This window comes from Staurois parvus, unplaced genomic scaffold (assembly GCF_062004578.1).
Source record: "Staurois parvus isolate SC_StPar_1 unplaced genomic scaffold, SC_StPar_1.0 ptg003170l, whole genome shotgun sequence".
NCBI classification, from domain to species: Eukaryota; Metazoa; Chordata; class Amphibia; order Anura; family Ranidae; genus Staurois; species Staurois parvus.
Window position 1 is genome coordinate 47,621 of NW_028320966.1, and position 19,777 is coordinate 67,397.

A 19,777-nucleotide genomic window follows, 5' to 3' on the forward strand; every position below is an offset into this window, starting at 1 on the left:
CACTTTAGGTAACCCAGAGTGCTCTGGGAAGAAAAGAAGAAAAAAGAGGAGAGGAGAGGGAGAGGAGAGGAGAGGAGAGGGAGAAGAGGGAGAGGAGAGGGAGAGGAGAGGGAGAGGAGAGGAGAGGGAGAAGAGGGAGAGGAGAGGGAGAGGAGAGGAGAGGGAGAAGAGGGAGAGGAGAGGGAGAGGAGAGGGAGAAGAGGGAGAGGAGAGGAGAGGAGAGAAGAGGGAGAGGAGAGAAGAGGGAGAGGAGAGGGAGAGGAGAGGAGAGGGAGAAGAGGGAGAGGAGAGGGAGAAGAGGGAGAGGAGAGGAGAGAAGAGGGAGAGGAGAGGAGAGGGAGAGGAGAGGAGAGAAGAGGGAGAGGAGAGAAGAGGGAGAGAAGAGGGAGAGGAGAGGGAGAGGAGAGGGAGAGTAGAGGAGAGAAGAGGGAGAGGAGAGGGAGAGGAGAGGAGAGAAGAGGGAGAGAAGAGGGAGAGGAGAGGAGAGGAGAGAAGAGGGAGAGGAGAGGAGAAGAGAAGAGGGAGGAGAAGAGAAGGAGAGAAGAGAGGGAGAAGAGAGGGAGAGGAGAGAAGAGGGAGAGGAGAGAAGAGGGAGAGGAGAGAAGAGGGAGAGGAGAGGAGAGAGAGAGAAGAGAGAGAAGAGGGAGAGGAGAGAAGAGAGAGAAGAGGGAGAGGAGAGAGAGAAGAGGGGAGAAGAGAGTGAAGAGGGAGAGGAGAGAAGAGAGAGAAGAGGGAGAGGAGAGAAGAGGAGGGAAGTGAAGGGGAGGGGAGGGCACCTAGGCAGTGGCGGTGTTGGTGGTTCGGGTGACATTCATGAATATTTGTTTTTTTCATATGAAGGACATTTGGGGTCTCGGATTGTACATTGTGGGGTCTCGGATTGTACATTTGGGGTCTCGGATTGTACATTGTGGGGTCTCGGTCTGTACATTGTGGGGTCTCGGATTGTACATTGTGGGGTCTCGGATTGTACATTTGGGGTCTCGGATTGTACATTGTGGGGTCTCGGTCTGTACATTGTGGGGTCTCGGATTGTACATTTGGGGTCTCGGATTGTACATTGTGGGGTCTCGGATTGTACATTGTGGGGTCTCGGATTGTACATTGTGGGGTCTCGGTCTGTACATTGTGGGGTCTCGGATTGTACATTGTGGGGTCTCGGATTGTACATTGTGGGGTCTCGGTCTGTACATTGTGGGGTCTCGGATTGTACATTGTGGGGTCTCGGATTGTACATTTGGGGTCTCGGATTGTACATTGTGGGGTCTCGGATTGTACATTGTGGGGTCTCGGTCTGTACATTGTGGGGTCTCGGTCTGTACATTGTGGGGTCTCGGATTGTACATTTGGGGTCTCGGATTGTACATTGTGGGGTCTCGGATTGTACATTGTGGGGTCTCGGTCTGTACATTGTGGGGTCTCGGTCTGTACATTGTGGGGTCTCGGATTGTACATTGTGGGGTCTCGGTCTGTACATTGTGGGGTCTCGGATTGTACATTTGGGGTCTCACCATAGCTGGTCACCAGATCATCCTGAGGAATCCAGTTATTATTCCCGCAGAGTCCGTGTGTCCTCCCGAAATAATCGGGACTCATCTTCAGATAGACAGAGGAGTTCCCATCCCAGGCCATTGAGAAGACGTCCTGCCGCCGCACGATGACGTATCCAGAGACGGCTTGGATCTTCACGTTCCCCACTGTGTATGGCAGCCCCACCCTGCACAGAGAACGAGGGATACAATGAATGGACTGAGGGACAGATCCCCCACTCATAATCCCCCCCACTTCGCTCATAATCCCCCCCCACTCATAATCTTCCCCCCCCCACTCTACTCATAATCCCCCCCCCCACCGCTCATAATCCTCCCCCACTTCGCTCATAATCCCCCCCCCACTCATAATCTTCCCCCCCCACTCTGCTCATAATCCCCCCCCACCGCTCATAATCCCCCCCACTTTGCTCATAATCCCCCCCACTCCGCTCATAATTGCCCCAAACACCTCCTGCCGGATTTCTAGGCACAGCCAATAGGAGGCCATGTCCTGTGGAGCTCCCAGTAGCTGTGATGGGGAGTGATGGGAGCTGTAGTCTGTCATTGGTCAGGATGTTCCCCTGGGTGGTGTCTCCAGAGGAGAATGACATCGCCATGTCCTGGAGGAATTCGGTGACGTCATCGGGGCATACATGGTACGTCCCAGAATCCCTCTCACCGTGTCCATTCCCAGCGATCGTTCAGTGGATCTCGGGAAGACTTCGTACATTGTTGCAGATTTCCCCCCCCCTCCCCCCTGTACAAAACGAAACATAATATCCAGAATACGCCCAGAAAAGCATCCACCTGCAGAGGGCGCTCCCACCGCTCACCACCAACAGAGGTCACTCTATTGTCCTCCATACAGAATCTACACTCACCGAAGTGCTGTCCAATGACCCGGCAACACAAACTGCTAATCAGCCAATCACACGGCAGCAACTCAATGCATGTAGGCACCTAGACGTGGTGAAGACGACTTCCTGAAGTTCAAACCGAGCATCAGAATGGGGAAGAAAGGGGATTGAAGTGACTTTGAACGTGGCATGGGTGTTGGTGCCAGACGGGCTGGTCTGAGGAAAATGCCTTGCTGAGGTCAGAGGTCAGAGGAGAATGGCAGTCTGGGTCCAGATGATAGAAAGGCAACAGGAACTCCAATAACCCCTCGTTACACCCAAGGTATGCAGAATACCATCTCTGGATGCACAGCACGTCCAACCTTGAAGCAGATGGGCTACAGCAGCAGAAGACCACACCGGGTGCCACTCCTGTCAGCTAAGACCACACCGGGTGCCACTCCTGTCAGCTAAGACCACACCGGGTGCCACTCCTGTCAGCTAAGAACAGGAAACTGAGGCTACAATTCGCACAGGATCACCAAAACTGGACAACAGAAGATTGGAAAAACATTGCCTGGTCTGATGAGTCTGGATTTCGGCTGCGACATTCAGATGGCAGAGTCAGAATTTGGGGTAAACAACATGAAAGCATGGATCCATCCTGCCTTGTATCAATGGTTCAGGCTGGTGGTGGTGGTGTCATGGTGTGGGGGATCCATCCTGCCTTGTATCAATGGTTCAGGCTGGTGGTGGTGGTGTCATGGTGTGGGGGATCCATCCTGCCTTGTATCAATGGTTCAGGCTGGTGGTGTCATGGTGTGGGGGATCCATCCTGCCTTGTATCAATGGTTCAGGCTGGTGGTGGTGGTGTCATGGTGTGGGGGATCCATCCTGCCTTGTATCAATGGTTCAGGCTGGTGGTGGTGGTGTCATGGTGTGGGGGATCCATCCTGCCTTGTATCAATGGTTCAGGCTGGTGGTGGTGGTGTCATGGTGTGGGGGATCCATCCTGCCTTGTATCAATGGTTCAGGCTGGTGGTGGTGGTGTCATGGTGTGGGGGATCCATCCTGCCTTGTATCAATGGTTCAGGCTGGTGGTGGTGGTGTCATGGTGTGGGGGATCCATCCTGCCTTGTATCATCGGTTCAGGCTGGTGGTGGTGGTGTCATGGTGTGGGGGATCCATCCTGCCTTGTATCATCGGTTCAGGCTGGTGGTGGTGGTGTCATGGTGTGGGGGATCCATCCTGCCTTGTATCAATGGTTCAGGCTGGTGGTGGTGGTGTCATGGTGTGGGGGATCCATCCTGCCTTGTATCAATGGTTCAGGCTGGTGGTGTCATGGTGTGGGGGATCCATCCTGCCTTGTATCAATGGTTCAGGCTGGTGGTGTCATGGTGTGGGGGATCCATCCTGCCTTGTATCAATGGTTCAGGCTGGTGGTGTCATGGTGTTGGTGATCCATCCGGCCTTGTATCCATGGTTCAGGCTGGTGGTGTCATGGTGTGGGGGATCCATCCTGCCTTGTATCAATGGTTCAGGCTGGTGGTGGTGGTGGTGTCATGGTGTGGGGGATCCATCCTGCCTTGTATCAATGGTTCAGGCTGGTGGTGGTGGTGTCATGGTGTGGGGGATCCATCCTGCCTTGTATCCTTGGTTCAGGCTGGTGGGGGTGTCATGGTGTGGGGGATCCATCCTGCCTTGTATCCTTGGTTCAGGCTGGTGGTGGTGTCATGGTGTGGGGGATCCATCCTGCCTTGTATCAATGGTTCAGGCTGGTGGTGGTGTCATGGTGTTGGGGAGATCTTCTTGGCACACTTTGGGCCCCTTAGTACCAATTGAGCATCTTATAAACTCCACAGTCTACCTGAGTATTGTTGCTGACCATGTCCACCCCTCCATGACTCCAGTGTCCCCATCTTCTGATGGCTCCTTCCAGGCAGGATAATGCTCCGTGTCACAAAGCTCAGATCATCTCCAACATGACAATGAGGTCCCTGGACTCCAATGGCCTCCACAGTCACCAGATCTCCATCCAATAGAGCACCTTTGGGATGCGGTGGAAAGTTAGATTCCCATCATGGATGTACAGCCAACAAATCTGCAGCAACTGCGTGACGTCATCATGTCAATATGGAGTAAATCTCTGAGGAACGTTCCCAACACCTTGTTGGATCTACACCATGAAGAATGAAGGCCAAAGGGGGTCCAACCTGGGACTAGCAAGGTGGACCTCATAAAGTTGTCGCTGAGTGCAGATCCCCTTCACTGTCCCTCATCATCACCAAACCCCCCATTCACAGCAAGACCCCCATCTCTTGCAGGACCCCCCCCCCCCAGCAGAATCCCCCCACCCCCCCAGTATAATGTGGTGACGCTCGCGGCCACTTACTGGACGTTGTTATAGAGGACAATTCGGTTCTGTAACTTGATTTCCCCGACTCCGGCAAAGTACAGACTGACGGAACGCAGGCAGGAGTACGGGAGGGAGCCGCAGGCTGGGTCATTGTGGACCTGCAGAGATCAAGGAGAACACACAGCTCACCGACTGCTAAGAGATGGCCAGCACGCTGGGAATCAATTGCTCTGTTCTCCTTGTGGAGGAGAAAATCAAATATAGATTAGAAGGATGGGACCAGGCAGGGTGAGCTGGGCTGGGATTGGTCAGGAAAGGGTGAGCTGGGCTGGGATTGGTCAGGAAAGGGTTTGATTGTCTGGGATTGGTCAGGAAATGGTGTGCTGGGCTGGGATTGGTCAGGAAAGGGTGGGATTGGCTGGGATTGGTCAGGAAAGGGTGGGATTGGCTGGGATTGGTCAGGAAAGGGTGGGATGGGCTGGGATTGGTCAGGAAAGGGTGGATGGGCTGGGATTGGTCAGGAAAGGGTGGATGGGCTGGGATTGGTCAGGAAAGGGTGGATGGGCTGGGATTGGTCAGGAAAGGGTGGATGGGCTGGGATTGGTCAGGAAAGGGTGGATGGGCTGGGATTGGTCAGGAAAGGGTGGGATCGGCTGGGATTGGTCAGGAAAGGGTGGATGGGCTGGGATTGGTCAGGAAATGGTGGGCTGGGCTTGGTCAGGAAAGGGTGGGATGGGCTGGGATTGGTCAGGAAATGGTGTGTGATGGTGGAGGGGGGAGGAGTACAAAATAATCGTCTCTGAGCCATCAGAACATTCCAATTCCCGGACAACATCTGATGACACCAAACATTCAGGAAACGAGTTCTGATTGTACCGAATCTCTGCCTGGAAATACATCCCCAGAGGAGATCCAACCACCGACCAATCACAAGGGATAATACCACCGACCAATCACAAGGGATAATACCACCGACCAATCACAGACACCGCACCGCCGACCAATCACAGACACCGCACCGCCGACCGATCACAGACACCACCAACCAACCAATCACAGACACCCCCCCGCCGACCAATCACAGACACCGCACCACCGACCAATCACAGACACCGCACTGCCGACCAATCACAGACACCACACTGCACCACCGACCAATCACAGACACCACACCACCAACCAACCAATCACAGACACCACACCACCAACCAACCAATCACAGACACCACACTGCACCACCGACCAATCACAGACACCACAAACCAACCAATCACAGACACCACACCGCCGACCAATCACAAGAGATAATACCACCGACCAATCACAGACACCGCACCACCGACCAATCACAGACACCGCACCGCCGACCAACCAATCACAGACACCACACCGCCGACCAATCACAAGAGATAATACCACCGAACAATCACAGACACCGCACCACCGACCAATCACAGACACCGCACCGCCGACCAATCACAGACACCGCACCGCCGACCAATCACAGACACCGCACCGCCGACCAATCACAGACACCGCACCGCCGACCAATCACAGACACCGCACCGCCGACCAATCACAGACACCGCACCACTGACCAATCACAGACACCGCACTGCACCATCGAACAATCACAGACACCACACCACCAACCAACCAATCACAGACACCACACCGCCGACCAATCACAAGAGATAATACCACCGAACAATCACAGACACCACACCGCACCACCGACCAATCACAGACACCGCACCACCGACCAATCACAGACACCGCACCGCTAACCAATCACAGACACCGCACTGCCGACCAATCACAGACACCGCACCATCGAACAATCACAGACACCACACCGCCGACCAATCACTGACACAGCACCGCTGACCAATCACAGACACCACACCGCCGACCAATCACAGACATCGCACCGCACCACCGACCAATCACAGACACCGCACCGCTGACCAATCACAGACACCACACCACCAACCAACCAATCACAGACACCACACCGCCGACCAATCACAAGAGATAATACCACCGAACAATCACAGACACCACACCGCACCACCGACCAATCACAGACACCGCACCACCGACCAATCACAGACACCGCACCGCTAACCAATCACAGACACCACACCGCACCATCGAACAATCACAGACACCACACCGCCGACCAATCACTGACACAGCACCGCTGACCAATCACAGACACCACACCGCCGACCAATCACAGACATCGCACCGCACCACCGACCAATCACAGACACCGCACCGCTGACCAATCACAGACACCACACCGCCGACCAATCACAGACATCGCACCACACCGCCGACCAATCACAGACACCACACCGCACCACCAACCAATCACAGACACCGCACCGCTGACCAATCACAGACACCGCACCGCACCACCAACCAATCACAGACACCGCACCGCTGACCAATCACAGACACCACACCACCGACCAATCACAGACATCGCACCGCACCACCGACCAATCACAGACACCACACCACCGACCAATCACAGACATCGCACCACCGACCAATCACAGACACCGCACCGCCGACCAATCACAGACACCGCACCGCCGACCAACAAATCACAGACACCACACTGCACCACCGACCAATCACAGACACCACACCGCCGACCAATCACAGACACCGCACCACTGACTAGGACTAGATTGGGGAATGTGGGACTAGATTGGGGAATCCGGGACTAGATTGGAGAATGTGGGACTAGATTGGGGAATCCGGGACTAGACTGGGGAATCCGGGACTAGATTGGGGAATCCGGGACTAGATTGGGGAATCCGGGACTAGACTGGGGAATCCGGGACTAGATTGGGGAATGTGGGACTAGATTGGGGAATCCGGGAATAGATTGGGGAATGTTGGACTAGACTGGGGAATCCGGGACTAGATTGGGGAATCCGGGAATAGATTGGGGGATCCGGGAATAGATTGGGGAATGTGGGACTAGATTGGGGAATCAGGGAGTTGATTGGGGAATCCGGGAATGTGGGGAATCCGGGACTAGATTGGGGAATCCGGGACTAGATTAGGGAATCCGGGAATGTGGGGAATCCGGGACTAGATTGGGGAATCTGTGAATGTGGGACTAGATTGGGGAATCCGGGACTAGATTGGGAAACGTGGGACTAGATTGGGGAATCCAAGAGTTGATTGGGGAATCCGGGAATGTGGGGAATCTGGGACTAGATTGGGGAATCCGGGAATGTGGGGAATACGGGACTAGATTGGGGAATCCGGGACAATATCGGGGAATCCAGGACAAGATTGGGGAATCCAGGACTAGATTGGGGAATCCGGGAATGTGGGGAATCTGGGAATGTGGGGAATCCGGGAATGTGGGGAATCCGGGACTAGATTGGGGAATCCGGGACAAGATTGGGGAATCCGGGACTAGATTGGGGAATCCGGGAATGTGGGGAATCCAGGACTAGATTGGGGAATCCGGGACAAGATTGGGGAATCCGGGACAAGATTGGGGAATCCAGGACTAGATTGGGGAATCCGGGAATGTGGGGAATCTGGGAATGTAGGGAATCCGGGAATGTGGGGAATCCGGGACTAGATTGGGGAATGTGGGACTAGACTGGGGAATGTGGGACTAGATTGGGGAATGTGGGACTAGATTGGGGAATCCGGGAATAGATTGGGGAATGTGGGACTAGATTGGGGAATCCGGGACTAGATTGGGGAATTAGGGAGTTGATTGGGGAATCCGGGAATGTGGGGAATCCGGGACTAGATTGGGGAATCCGGGACTAGATTAGGGAATCCGGGAATGTGGGGAATCCGGGACTAGATTGGGGAATCCGGGACTAGATTAGGGAATCCGGGAATGTGGGGAATCCAGGACTAGATTGGGGAATCTGTGAATGTGGGACTAGATTGGGGAATCCGGGACTAGATTGGGAAACGTGGGACTAGATTGGGGAATCCAAGAGTTGATTGGGGAATCCGGGAATGTGGGGAATCCGGGACTAGATTGGGGAATCAGGGAATGTGGGGAATCCGGGACTAGATTGGGGAATCCGGGAATGTGGGGAATACGGGACTAGATTGGGGAATCCGGGACAAGATTGGGGAATCCGGGACAAGATTGGGGAATCCAGGACTAGATTGGGGAATCCGGGAATGTGGGGAATCCAGGACTAGATTGGGGAATCCGGGAATGTGGGGAATCCGGGACAAGATTGGGGAATCCGGGACTAGATTGGGGAATCCGGGACTAGATTGGGGAATCCGGGACTAGATTGGAGAATCCGGGACAAGATTGGGGAATCCGGGACAAGATTGGGGAATCCAGGACTAGATTGGGGAATCCGGGAATGTGGGGAATCCGGGACTAGATCGGGGAATGTGTGGAATCCGGGACTAGAATGGGGAATCCGGGACTAGATTGGGGAATCCGGGACTAGATCGGGGAATGTGTGGAATCCGGGACTAGATTGGGGAATCCGGGACTAGATTGGGGAATCCGGGAATGTGGGGAATCCGGGACTAGATTGGGGAATCCGGGACTAGATCGGGGAAAGTGTGGAATCCGGGACTAGATTGGAGAATCCGGGACTAGATTGGGGAATCCGGGACTAGATCGGGGAATGTGTGGAATCCGGGACTAGATTGGGGAATGTGGGACTAGATTGGGGAATTAGGGAGTTGTTTGGGGAATCCGGGAATGTGGGGAACCCGGGACTAGATTGGGGAATCAGGGAATGTGGGGAATCCGGGACTAGATTGGGGAATCCGGGAATGTGGGGAATACAGGACTAGATTGGGGAATCCGGGACAAGATTGGGGAATCCAGGACAAGATTGGGGAATCCAGGACTAGATTGGGGAATCCGGGAATGTGGGGAATCCGGGACAAGATTGGGGAATCCGGGAATGTGGGGAATCCAGGACTAGATTGGGGAATCCGGGAATGTGGGGAATCCGGGACAAGATTGGGGAATCCGGGAATGTGGGGAATCCAGGACTAGATTGGAGAATCCGGGACAAGATTGGGGAATCCGGGACAAGATTGGGGAATCCAGGACTAGATTGGGGAATCCGGGAATGTCGGGAATCCGGGACTAGATTGGGGAATCCGGGACTAGATTGGGGAATCCGGGACTAGATCGGGGAATGTGTGGAATCCGGGACTAGATTGGGGAATCCGGGACTAGATCGGGGAATCCGGGACTAGATCGGGGAATGTGTGGAATCCGGGACTAGATTGGGGAATCCGGGACTAGATTGGGGAATCCGGGACTAGATCGGGGAAAGTGTGGAATCCGGGACTAGATTGGAGAATCCGGGACTAGATTGGGGAATCCGGGACTAGATCGGGGAATGTGTGGAATCCGGGACTAGATTGGGGAATCCGGGACTAGATTGGGGAATGTGTGGAGGGTATTTCCCGTCATTTCTCGGACCTGGATGGAGAAGCTCGGCTCGTCGGGGTTGCTCTGGCGCAGGAGGTCGAAGGTCGATGTTCCCGGGTAGTAATAGTAAAGCCCATCGAAGGTCTCGTAGTGATATTGGCCCCAGGATCGGCAGATGTTCTCCCGGTCGGCTCCCGTGTTGTACACTGCGGGATGACAAGACATGCGGATCACATGAGGAGGACGAGCAACACGACGATTGGATGAGATTCCAGGAAAGTCTGACAAATACCGATCTGGCAGCGCGGTCCTGAGGCGTTATATCTGCCGCAGTCACAGAACTTCTTCTGGACACATTCCCCGCCATTGAAGCACGGAAGCAGCTCTGTGGAGACACGGGACACGGATATGAGGGGACACAGGATGGGGGGACACAGATATGAGGGGACACAGGATGGGGGGACACAGGATGGGGGGACACGGATATGAGGGGACACAGGATGGGGGGACACGGATATGAGGGGACACAGGATGGGGGGACACGGATATGAGGGGACACAGGATGGGGGACACGGATATGAGGGGACACAGATATGAGGGGACACAGGATGGGGGGACACGGATATGAGGGGACACAGATATGAGGGGACACAGATATGAGGGGACACAGGATGGGGGGACACGGATATGAGGGGACACAGGATATGAGGGGACACAGAATGGGGGGACACGGATATGAGGGGACACAGGATGGGGGGACACGGATATGGGGGGACACAGGGTATGAAAGGACACAGGATATGAGGGGACACAGGATGGGGGGACACAGGGTATGAAAGGACACAGGATATGAGGGGACACAGGATGGGGGGACACAGATATGAGGGGACACAGGATGGGGGGACATGGATATGAGGGGACACAGGATGGGGGGACATGGATATGAGGGGACACAGGATGGGGGGACATGGATATGAGGGGACACAGGATGGGGGGACACAGATATGAGGGGACACAGGATGGGGGGACATGGATATGAGGGGACACAGGATGGGGGGACACAGATATGAGGGGACACAGGATGGGGGGACATGGATATGAGGGGACACGGGAATGAGGGGGAACACCACCCCCACTGGGGGCAGGAGATCTACCTCAGCAAATCTGTGCAGAGTGAATGCCAGGGGCCACATTCCTGCTACTGAGGGCCACACCAACCTCTTACTTTATAGGGATTGCTAATATAACGTGCTGCAATGGCTGGGGCCCCAGCATGGAGAAGGAGGGCCCCATGTGGCTCAGCATGACATCCAGTGGGGGGCTGACAATCACACAATGAATGGTATTAAGAAGTGTTCCACCCATAGAGGGGCCCGTCTCACAGCTGATTGGCCCCTGGGGGTTTGTGTAATGATGGCGGCTCTCTGGGTGATTCTGATTGGCTCTCCCCATCCCCCCTTTGTGGAGGACACCTGGCAGGTGCCGGTCCTCTGATGAGGAATTCATAAAAGGTGAAGTGACCCGGAACGGGCCCCGGGGCCTCCCGGGAATGGCGGGTCGGAGGTCTGGATATGAAACCTTTGAAAAGTCGACTTTCATTCCAGAGGAAGCGGATCATGTGACTCGGTTTATGAGTTTATTAATCAGAAAAGGGCGATCGCCCGTCGGTGACATTTCCAGAGATGACCCCCTCCCCCCATACACCCCCCCTCCCCCCATACACCCCTCCCCCCGTAATATCTCCACTGCCTATCCGAAGATGATTCTGGGGGGGGGAGGGGGAGGGAAGAGGACCTGTCTTGTAGAAGAGGACCTGTCTTGTAGGAGGAGAACCTGCCTTGTAGGAGGAGGAGGTCCTGTCTTGTAGGAGGAGGACCTGTCTTGTAGGAAGAGGACCTGTCTTGTAGGAGGAGGACCTGTCTTGTAGGAGGAGGAGGACCTGTCTTGTAGAAGAGGACCTGTCTTGTAGGAGGAGGACCTGTCTTGTAGGAAGAGGACCTGTCTTGTAGGAGGAGGACCTGTCTTGTAGGAGGAGGACCTGTCTTGTAGAAGAGGACCTGCCTTGTAGGAAGAGGACCTGTCTTGTAGGAAGAGGACCTGTCTTGTAGGAGGAGGACCTGTCTTGTAGAAGAGGACCTGCCTTGTAGGAAGAGGACCTGTCTTGTAGGAGGAGGACCTGTCTTGTAGGAAGAGGACCTGTCTTGTAGGAAGAGGACCTGTCTTGTAGGAGGAGGACCTGTCTTGTAGGAAGAGGACCTGTCTTGTAGGAGGAGGACCTGCCTTGTAGGAGGAGGACCTGCCTTGTAGGAGGAGGACCTGTCTTGTAGGAGGAGGACCTGTCTTGTAGGAGGAGGACCTGTCTTGTAGGAAGAGGACCTGTCTGTCTTGTAGGAAGAGGACCTGTCTTGTAGGAGGAGGACCTGTCTTGTAGGAGGAGGACCTGTCTTGTAGGAAGAGGACCTGTCTGTCTTGTAGGAAGAGGACCTGTCTTGTAGGAGGAGGACCTGTCTTGTAGGAAGAGGACCTGTCTTGTAGGAGGAGGACCTGTCTTGTAGGAAGAGGTCCTGTCTTGTAGGAAGAGGACCTGTCTTGTAGGAAGAGGTCCTGTCTTGTAGGAAGAGGACCTGTCTTGTAGGAGGAGGACCTGTCTTGTAGGAAGAGGACCTGTCTTGTAGGAGGAGAACCTGCCTTGTAGGAGGAAGACCTGACTTGTAAGAGGAGGAGGACCTGTCTTGTAGGAGGAGGACCTGTCTTGTAGGAAGAGGACCTGTCTGTCTTGTAGGAAGAGGACCTGTCTTGTAGGAGGAGGACCTGTCTTGTAGGAAGAGGACCTGTCTTGTAGGAGGAGGACCTGTCTTGTAGGAAGAGGACCTGTCTTGTAGGAGGAGGACCTGTCTTGTAGGAAGAGGACCTGTCTTGTAGGAAGAGGTCCTGTCTTGTAGGAAGAGGACCTGTCTTGTAGGAGGAGGACCTGTCTTGTAGGAAGAGGACCTGTCTTGTAGGAAGAGGACCTGTCTTGTAGGAGGAGAACCTGCCTTGTAGGAGGAAGACCTGACTTGTAAGAGGAGGAGGACCTGTCTTGTAGGAGGAGGACCTGTCTTGTAGGAGGAGGACCTGTCTTGTAGGAGGAGGACCTGTCTTGTAGGAAGAGGACGACCTGTCTTGTAGGAGGAGGACCTGTCTTGTAGGAAGAGGACCTGTCTTGTAGGAGGAGGACCTGTCTTGTAGGAAGAGGACCTGTCTTGTAGGAGGAGGACCTGTCTTGTAGGAAGAGGTCCTGTCTTGTAGGAAGAGGACCTGTCTTGTAGGAAGAGGTCCTGTCTTGTAGGAAGAGGACCTGTCTTGTAGGAGGAGGACCTGTCTTGTAGGAAGAGGACCTGTCTTGTAGGAAGAGGACCTGTCTTGTAGGAGGAGGACCTGTCTTGTAGGAAGAGGACCTGTCTTGTAGGAGGAGAACCTGCCTTGTAGGAGGAGGACCTGCCTTGTAGGAGGAGGACCTGTCTTGTAGGAGGAGGACCTGTCTTGTAGGAAGAGGACCTGTCTTGTAGGAGGAGGACCTGTCTTGTAGGAGGAGGACCTGTCTTGTAGGAAGTGGACCTGTCTTGTAGGAAGAGGACCTGTCTTGTAGGAGGAGGACCTGTCTTGTAGGAGGAGGACCTGTCTTGTAGGAAGAGGACCTGTCTTGTAGGAGGAGGACCTGTCTTGTAGGAGGAGGACCTGTCTTGTAGGAAGAGAACCTGTCTTGTAGGAAGAGAACCTGTCTTGTAGGAAGAGAACCTGTCTTGTAGGAGGAGGACCTGTCTTGTAGGAGGAGGACCTGTCTTGTAGAAAGAGGACCTGTCTGTCTTGTAGGAAGAGGACCTGTCTGTCTTGTAGGAGGAGGACCTGTCTTGTAGGAAGAGGACCTGTCTTGTAGGAGGAGGACCTGTCTTGTAGGAAGAGGACCTGTCTTGTAGGAGGAGGACCTGTCTTGTAGGAGGAGAACCTGCCTTGTAGGAGGAGGAGGACCTGTCTTGTAGGAGGAGAACCTGCCTTGTAGGAGGAGGAGGACCTGTCTTGTAGGAGGAGAACCTGTCTTGTAGGAGGAGGACCTGTCTTGTAGGAGGAGGACCTGTCTTGTAGGAAGTGGACCTGTCTTGTAGGAAGAGGACCTGTCTTGTAGGAGGAGGACCTGTCTTGTAGGAGGAGGACCTGTCTTGTAGGAAGAGGACCTGTCTTGTAGGAGGAGGACCTGTCTTGTAGGTGGAGGACCTGTCTTGTAGGAAGAGGTCCTGTCTCGTAGGAGGAGGACCTGTCTCGTAGGAGGAGGACCTGTCTCGTAGGAGGAGGACCTGTCTCGTAGGAGGAGGACCTGTCTTGTAGGAGGAGGACCTGTCTTGTAGGAAGAGGACCTGTCTTGTAGGAGGAGGACCTGTCTTGTAGGAGGAGGACCTGTCTTGTAGGAGGAGGACCTGTCTTGTAGAAGAGGACCTGTCTTGTAGGAAGAGGACCTGTCTTGTAGGAAGAGGACCAGCCTTGTAGGAGGAGGACCTGTCTTGTAGGAAGAGGACCAGCCTTGTAGGAAGAGGACCAGCCTTGTAGGAAGAGGACCTGTCTGTCTTGTAGGAAGAGGACCTGTCTTATAGGAGGAGGACCTGTCTTGTAGGAGGAGGACTGTCTTGTAGGAAGAGGACCTGTCTTGTAGGAAGAGGACCTGTCTTGTAAGAGGAGGACCTGTCTTGTAGGAAGAGGACCTGTCTTGTATGAAGAGGACCTGTCTTGTATGAAGAGGACCTGTCTTGTAGGAAGAGGACCTGTCTTGTAGGAAGAGGACCTGTCTGTCTTGTAGGAACAGAACCTGTCTTGTAGGAAGAGGTCCTGTCTTGTAGGAAGAGGACCTGTCTTGTAGGAGGAGGACCTGTCTTGTAGGTGGAGGACCTGTCTTGTAGGTGGAGGACCTGTCTCGTGGGAGGAGGACCTGTCTCGTAGGAGGAGGACCTGTCTTGTAGGAAGAGGACCTGTCTTGTAGGTGGAGGACCTGTCTTGTAGGTGGAGGACCTGTCTTGTAGGTGGAGGACCTGTCTCGTAGGAGGAGGACCTGTCTCGTAGGAGGAAGACCTGTCTCGTAGGAGGAGGACCTGTCTCGTAGGAAGAGGACCTGTCTCGTAGGAGGAGGACCTGTCTCGTAGGAGGAGGACCTGTCTCGTAGGAAGAGGACCTGTCTCGTAGGAAGAGGACCTGTCTTGTAGGAGGAGGACCTGTCTTGTAGGAAGAGGTCCTGTCTTGTAGGAAGAGAACTTGTCTGTCTTGTAGGAAGGGAACCTGTCTTGTAGGAGGAGACAACCTCATCAGAATCCCGTCTTGTTCTTGGGATCCCCGGGCCTGTTAGTGGGGGGGGGATCTCTGGGCAGAAGACGCTTCTGATTTGTCTTACCGCACTTCACCCGCGGGGCCTTCCTCTCCGCTGCTGGCACCCGGTGTACTTCTGATTCCTGGAGAGAGAAGAGAGAGCATCAGACTCCTACCAATCCGTAAGGACAGGAGGCCGGGTGACCCAGCAGAGGACAGAAGGCCGGGTGACCCAACAGATGACAGGCCCCGGGTGACCCAAAAGAGGACAGGCCCCTGGGTGACCCAGCAGAGGACAGAAGGCTGGGTGACCCAACAGAGGACAGGAGGCCGGGTGACCCAGCAGAGGACAGGCCCCAGGTGACCCAACAGAGGACAGGAGGTCAGGTGACCCAGCAGAGGACAGGCACCAGGTGACCCAACAGAGAACAGGAGGCTAAGTGACCCAGCTGAGGGCAAGCCCCAGGTGACCCAACAGATGACAGGCCCCGGGTGACCCAACAGAGGACAGGCCCCTGGGTGACCCAACAGAGGACAGGAGGCCGGGTGACCCAGCAAAGGACAGGAGGCCGGGTGACCAAACAGGACAGGCCTCCAAGTGACCCAGCAGAGGACAGGCCCCGGGTGATTCAGCAAAGGACAGGCCTCCAGGTGACCCAGCAGAGGACAGGCCACCAGGTGACCCAGCAGAGGACAGGCCACCAGGTGACCCAGCAGAGGACAGGCCTCCAGGTGACCCTGCAGAGGACAGGTCTCCAGGTGACCCTGCAGAGAACAGGCCTCCAGGTGACCCAGCAGAGGACAGGCCTCCAGGTGACCCAGCAGAGGGCAGGCCTCCAGGTGACCCAGCAGAGGACAGGCCTCCGGGTGACCCAGCAGAGGACAGGAGGCCAGGTAACCCAGCAGAGGACAGGCCACCGGGTGACCCAGCAGAGGACAGGCCACCGGGTGACCCAGCAGAGGACAGGAGGCCAGGTGACCCAGCAGAGGACAGGAGGCCAGGTGACCCAGCAGAGGACAGGACTCCTGGTGACCCAGCAGAGGACAGGCCTCCAGGTGACCCAGCAGAGGACAGGAAGCCAGGTGACCCAGCAGAGGACAGGCCACCGGGTGACCCAGCAGAGGACAGGACTCCTGGTGACCCACCAACTGGAGAGAACCTTGTTGGGTGGAGGAGGAATGAAGCAATGGGCGGGATTATAGGAGTTCAGACCAATGAGGCGCTTGCTGCCTGGATTTATTTCTTCCATTTCCATTTTTACTGAGCGCCGGGTACACAGCTACCCATATACTCCCAGCGCTCTGATTCTGGACTCTGTGCCATTGTGCCCGCCCCTCCTCCCTCCTGCCCAATCACAAAGCACTTGTATTATGTGAATGGAGGGGAGGGAGGCAGAGCTGCTGTCAGAGTCCCGGGAGTGTAGTGATAGCCGTACTCCCTGTGCTCCATCATACTGTCAGATGGAAGTGTCAGAGCTATGTCCAGGAGGTGGCATGCACCACCTTCCTATTAACTCCCGGTATGCCAGCAGATTTTACAAAGTGACTGAATTCCTGGAGTTCAGCCTTCAGGGCCAAATGATTCCGGAACAATTCCCAGATCCCGACGATCCTGTGAGCTGGAATCGCTACTATTCATTTCCCGCTGCAACTCGCCCACCCGGGGTACCCCGACACCCTCTGCAACTCACCCACACGGGACCGGTAACCCGGGGTACCCTGACACCCTCTGCAACTCACCCACACGGGACCGGTAACCCGGGGTACCCCGACACCCTCTGCAACTCACCCACACGGGACCAGCCACCCGGGGTACCCCGACACCCTCTGCAACTCACCCACACGGACCAGCGACCCGGGGTACCCCGACACCCTCTGCAACTCACCCACACTGGACTGGCCACCCGGGGTACCCCGACACCCTCTGCAACTCACCCACACGGGACCGGTAACCCGGGGTACCCCGACACCCTCTGCAACTCACCCACACGGGACCGGTAACCCGGGGTACCCCGACACCCTCTGCAACTCACCCACACGGGACCGGTAACCCGGGGTACCCCGACACCCTCTGCAACTCACCCACACGGGACCGGCAACCCGGGGTACCCCGACACCCTCTGCAACTCACCCACACGGGACCAGCCACCCGGGGTACCCCGACACCCTCTGCAACTCACCCACACTGGACTGGCCACCCGGGGTACCCTGACACCCTCTGCAACTCACCCACACGGGACCGGTAACCCGGGGTACCCCGACACCCTCTGCAACTCACCCACACGGGACCGGCAACCCGGGGTACCCCGACACCCTCTGCAACTCACCCACACGGGACCAGCCACCCGGGGTACCCCGACACCCTCTGCAACTCACCCACACGGGACCGGCAACCCGGGGTACCCCGACACCCTCTGCAACTCACCCACACGGGACTGGCCACCCGGGGTACCCCGACACCCTCTGCAACTCACCCACACAGGACCGTCCACCCGGGGTACCCTGACACCCTCTGCAACTCACCCACACGGGACCGGCGACCTGGGGTAATCCGACACCCTCAGGTGTCGGCTGTTGGGGGGGGATCTGGGAGGGGGCAGGTGTTGGCAGTTGGGGGGGGATCTGGGAGGGGGCAGGTGTTGGCAGTTGGGGGGGGATCTGGGAGGGGGCAGGTGTCGGCTTTTGGGGGGGGATCTGGGAGGGGGTAGGTGTCGGCAGTTGGGGGGGGTAGGTGTCGGCAGTACCTGACTCTCCCGCTGTGTACATTTCTGCCCGGACTGATGGGGTCACATGGGGCCGGATGACTCCAGGTATGTACATCGGATGTTGGGTTGGGATTGGCCGAGAGACGGGAGATCTAACACAAGACGTACAATGTGACCCCCAATGGGTGAGCGTCCCGGGTGACCTTTGAACTCAGCCAGGAAATGGCACACCATAGAACTGTACATCAGTGCTCTGTGGGGGAGGGGGAGCCGGTGGCAGGTCACAATTATCGTGCACTTAGGGAGCAGCGCCGGATCCACTTACGGACATGGCGGAATATCTGGGCGCGGCTCCACTTACGGACATGGCGGAATATTTGGGCGCGGCTCCACTTACGGACATGCCGGAATATTTGGGCGCGGCTCCACTTACGGACATGGCGGAATATTTGGGCGCGGCTCCACTTACGGACATGGCGGAATATTTGGGCGCGGCTCCACTTACGGACATGGCGGAATATCTGGGCGCGGCTCCACTTACGGACATGGCGGAAAATCTGGGCGCGGCTCCACTTACGGACATGGCGGAATATTTGGGCGCGGCTCCACTTACGGACATGGCGGAATATTTGGGCGCGGCTCCACTTACGGACATGGCGGGATATTTGGGCGCGGCTCCACTTACGGACATGGCGGAATATTTGGGCGCGGCTCCACTTACGGACATGGCGGAATATTTGGGCGCGGCTCCACTTACGGACATGGCGGAATATTTGGGCGCGGCTCCACTTACGGACATGGCGGAATATTTGGGCGCGGCTCCACTTACGGACATGGCGGGATATTTGGGCGCGGCTCCACTTACGGACATGGCGGAATATTTGGCCGCGGCTCCACTTACGGACATGGCGGGATATTTGGGCGCGGCTCCACTTACGGACATGGCGGAATATTTGGCCGCGGCTCCACTTACGGACATGGCGGAATATTTGGGCGCGGATCCACTTACGGACATGGCGGAATATTTGGGCGCGGCTCCACTTACGGACATGGCGGAATATTTGGGCGCGGCTCCACTTACGGACATGGCGGAATATTTGGGCGCGGCTCCACTTACGGACATGGCGGAATATTTGGGCGCGGCTCCACTTACGGACATGGCGGAATATTTGGGCGCGGCTCCACTTACGGACATGGCGGAATATCTGGGCGCGGCTCCACTTACGGACGTGGCGGAATATTTGGGCGCGGCTCCACTTACGGACATGGCGGAATATTTGGGCGCGGCTCCACTTACGGACATGGCGGAATATTTGGGCGCGGCTCCACTTACGGACATGGCGGGATATTTGGGCGCGGCTCCACTTACGGACATGGCGGAATATTTGGGCGCGGCTCCACTTACGGACATGGCGGAATATTTGGGCGCGGCTCCACTTACGGACATGGCGGAATATTTGGGCGCGGCTCCACTTACGGACATGGCGGAATATTTGGGCGCGGCTCCACTTACGGACATGGCGGGATATTTGGGCGCGGCTCCAGGGCCCTTCATACAGATAATCCATTCCAGAGATAAGAAATGTTCTCGGAGATTTGCCAGCCGG

General features: G+C 55.9%; 1 protein-coding gene across 1 annotated transcript in view; it reads right to left on the minus strand.

Annotated features, from left to right (window-relative positions):
- LOC149428516 (otogelin-like) overlaps window positions 1–16,789 on the minus strand; it is a gene marked incomplete at its 3' end in the record, with an annotated part of 54,715 nt that extends 37,926 nt beyond the window's left edge. Inside the window, 6 exon segments of the mRNA XM_089667314.1 lie at window positions 1,512–1,717; window positions 4,761–4,882; window positions 10,189–10,343; window positions 10,430–10,522; window positions 15,642–16,625; window positions 16,750–16,789. Coding sequence (XP_089523440.1) covers window positions 1,512–1,717; window positions 4,761–4,882; window positions 10,189–10,343; window positions 10,430–10,522; window positions 15,642–16,625; window positions 16,750–16,789 — 1,600 coding nt within the window.
- Between the last annotated feature and the right edge of the window lie 2,988 nt (window positions 16,790–19,777).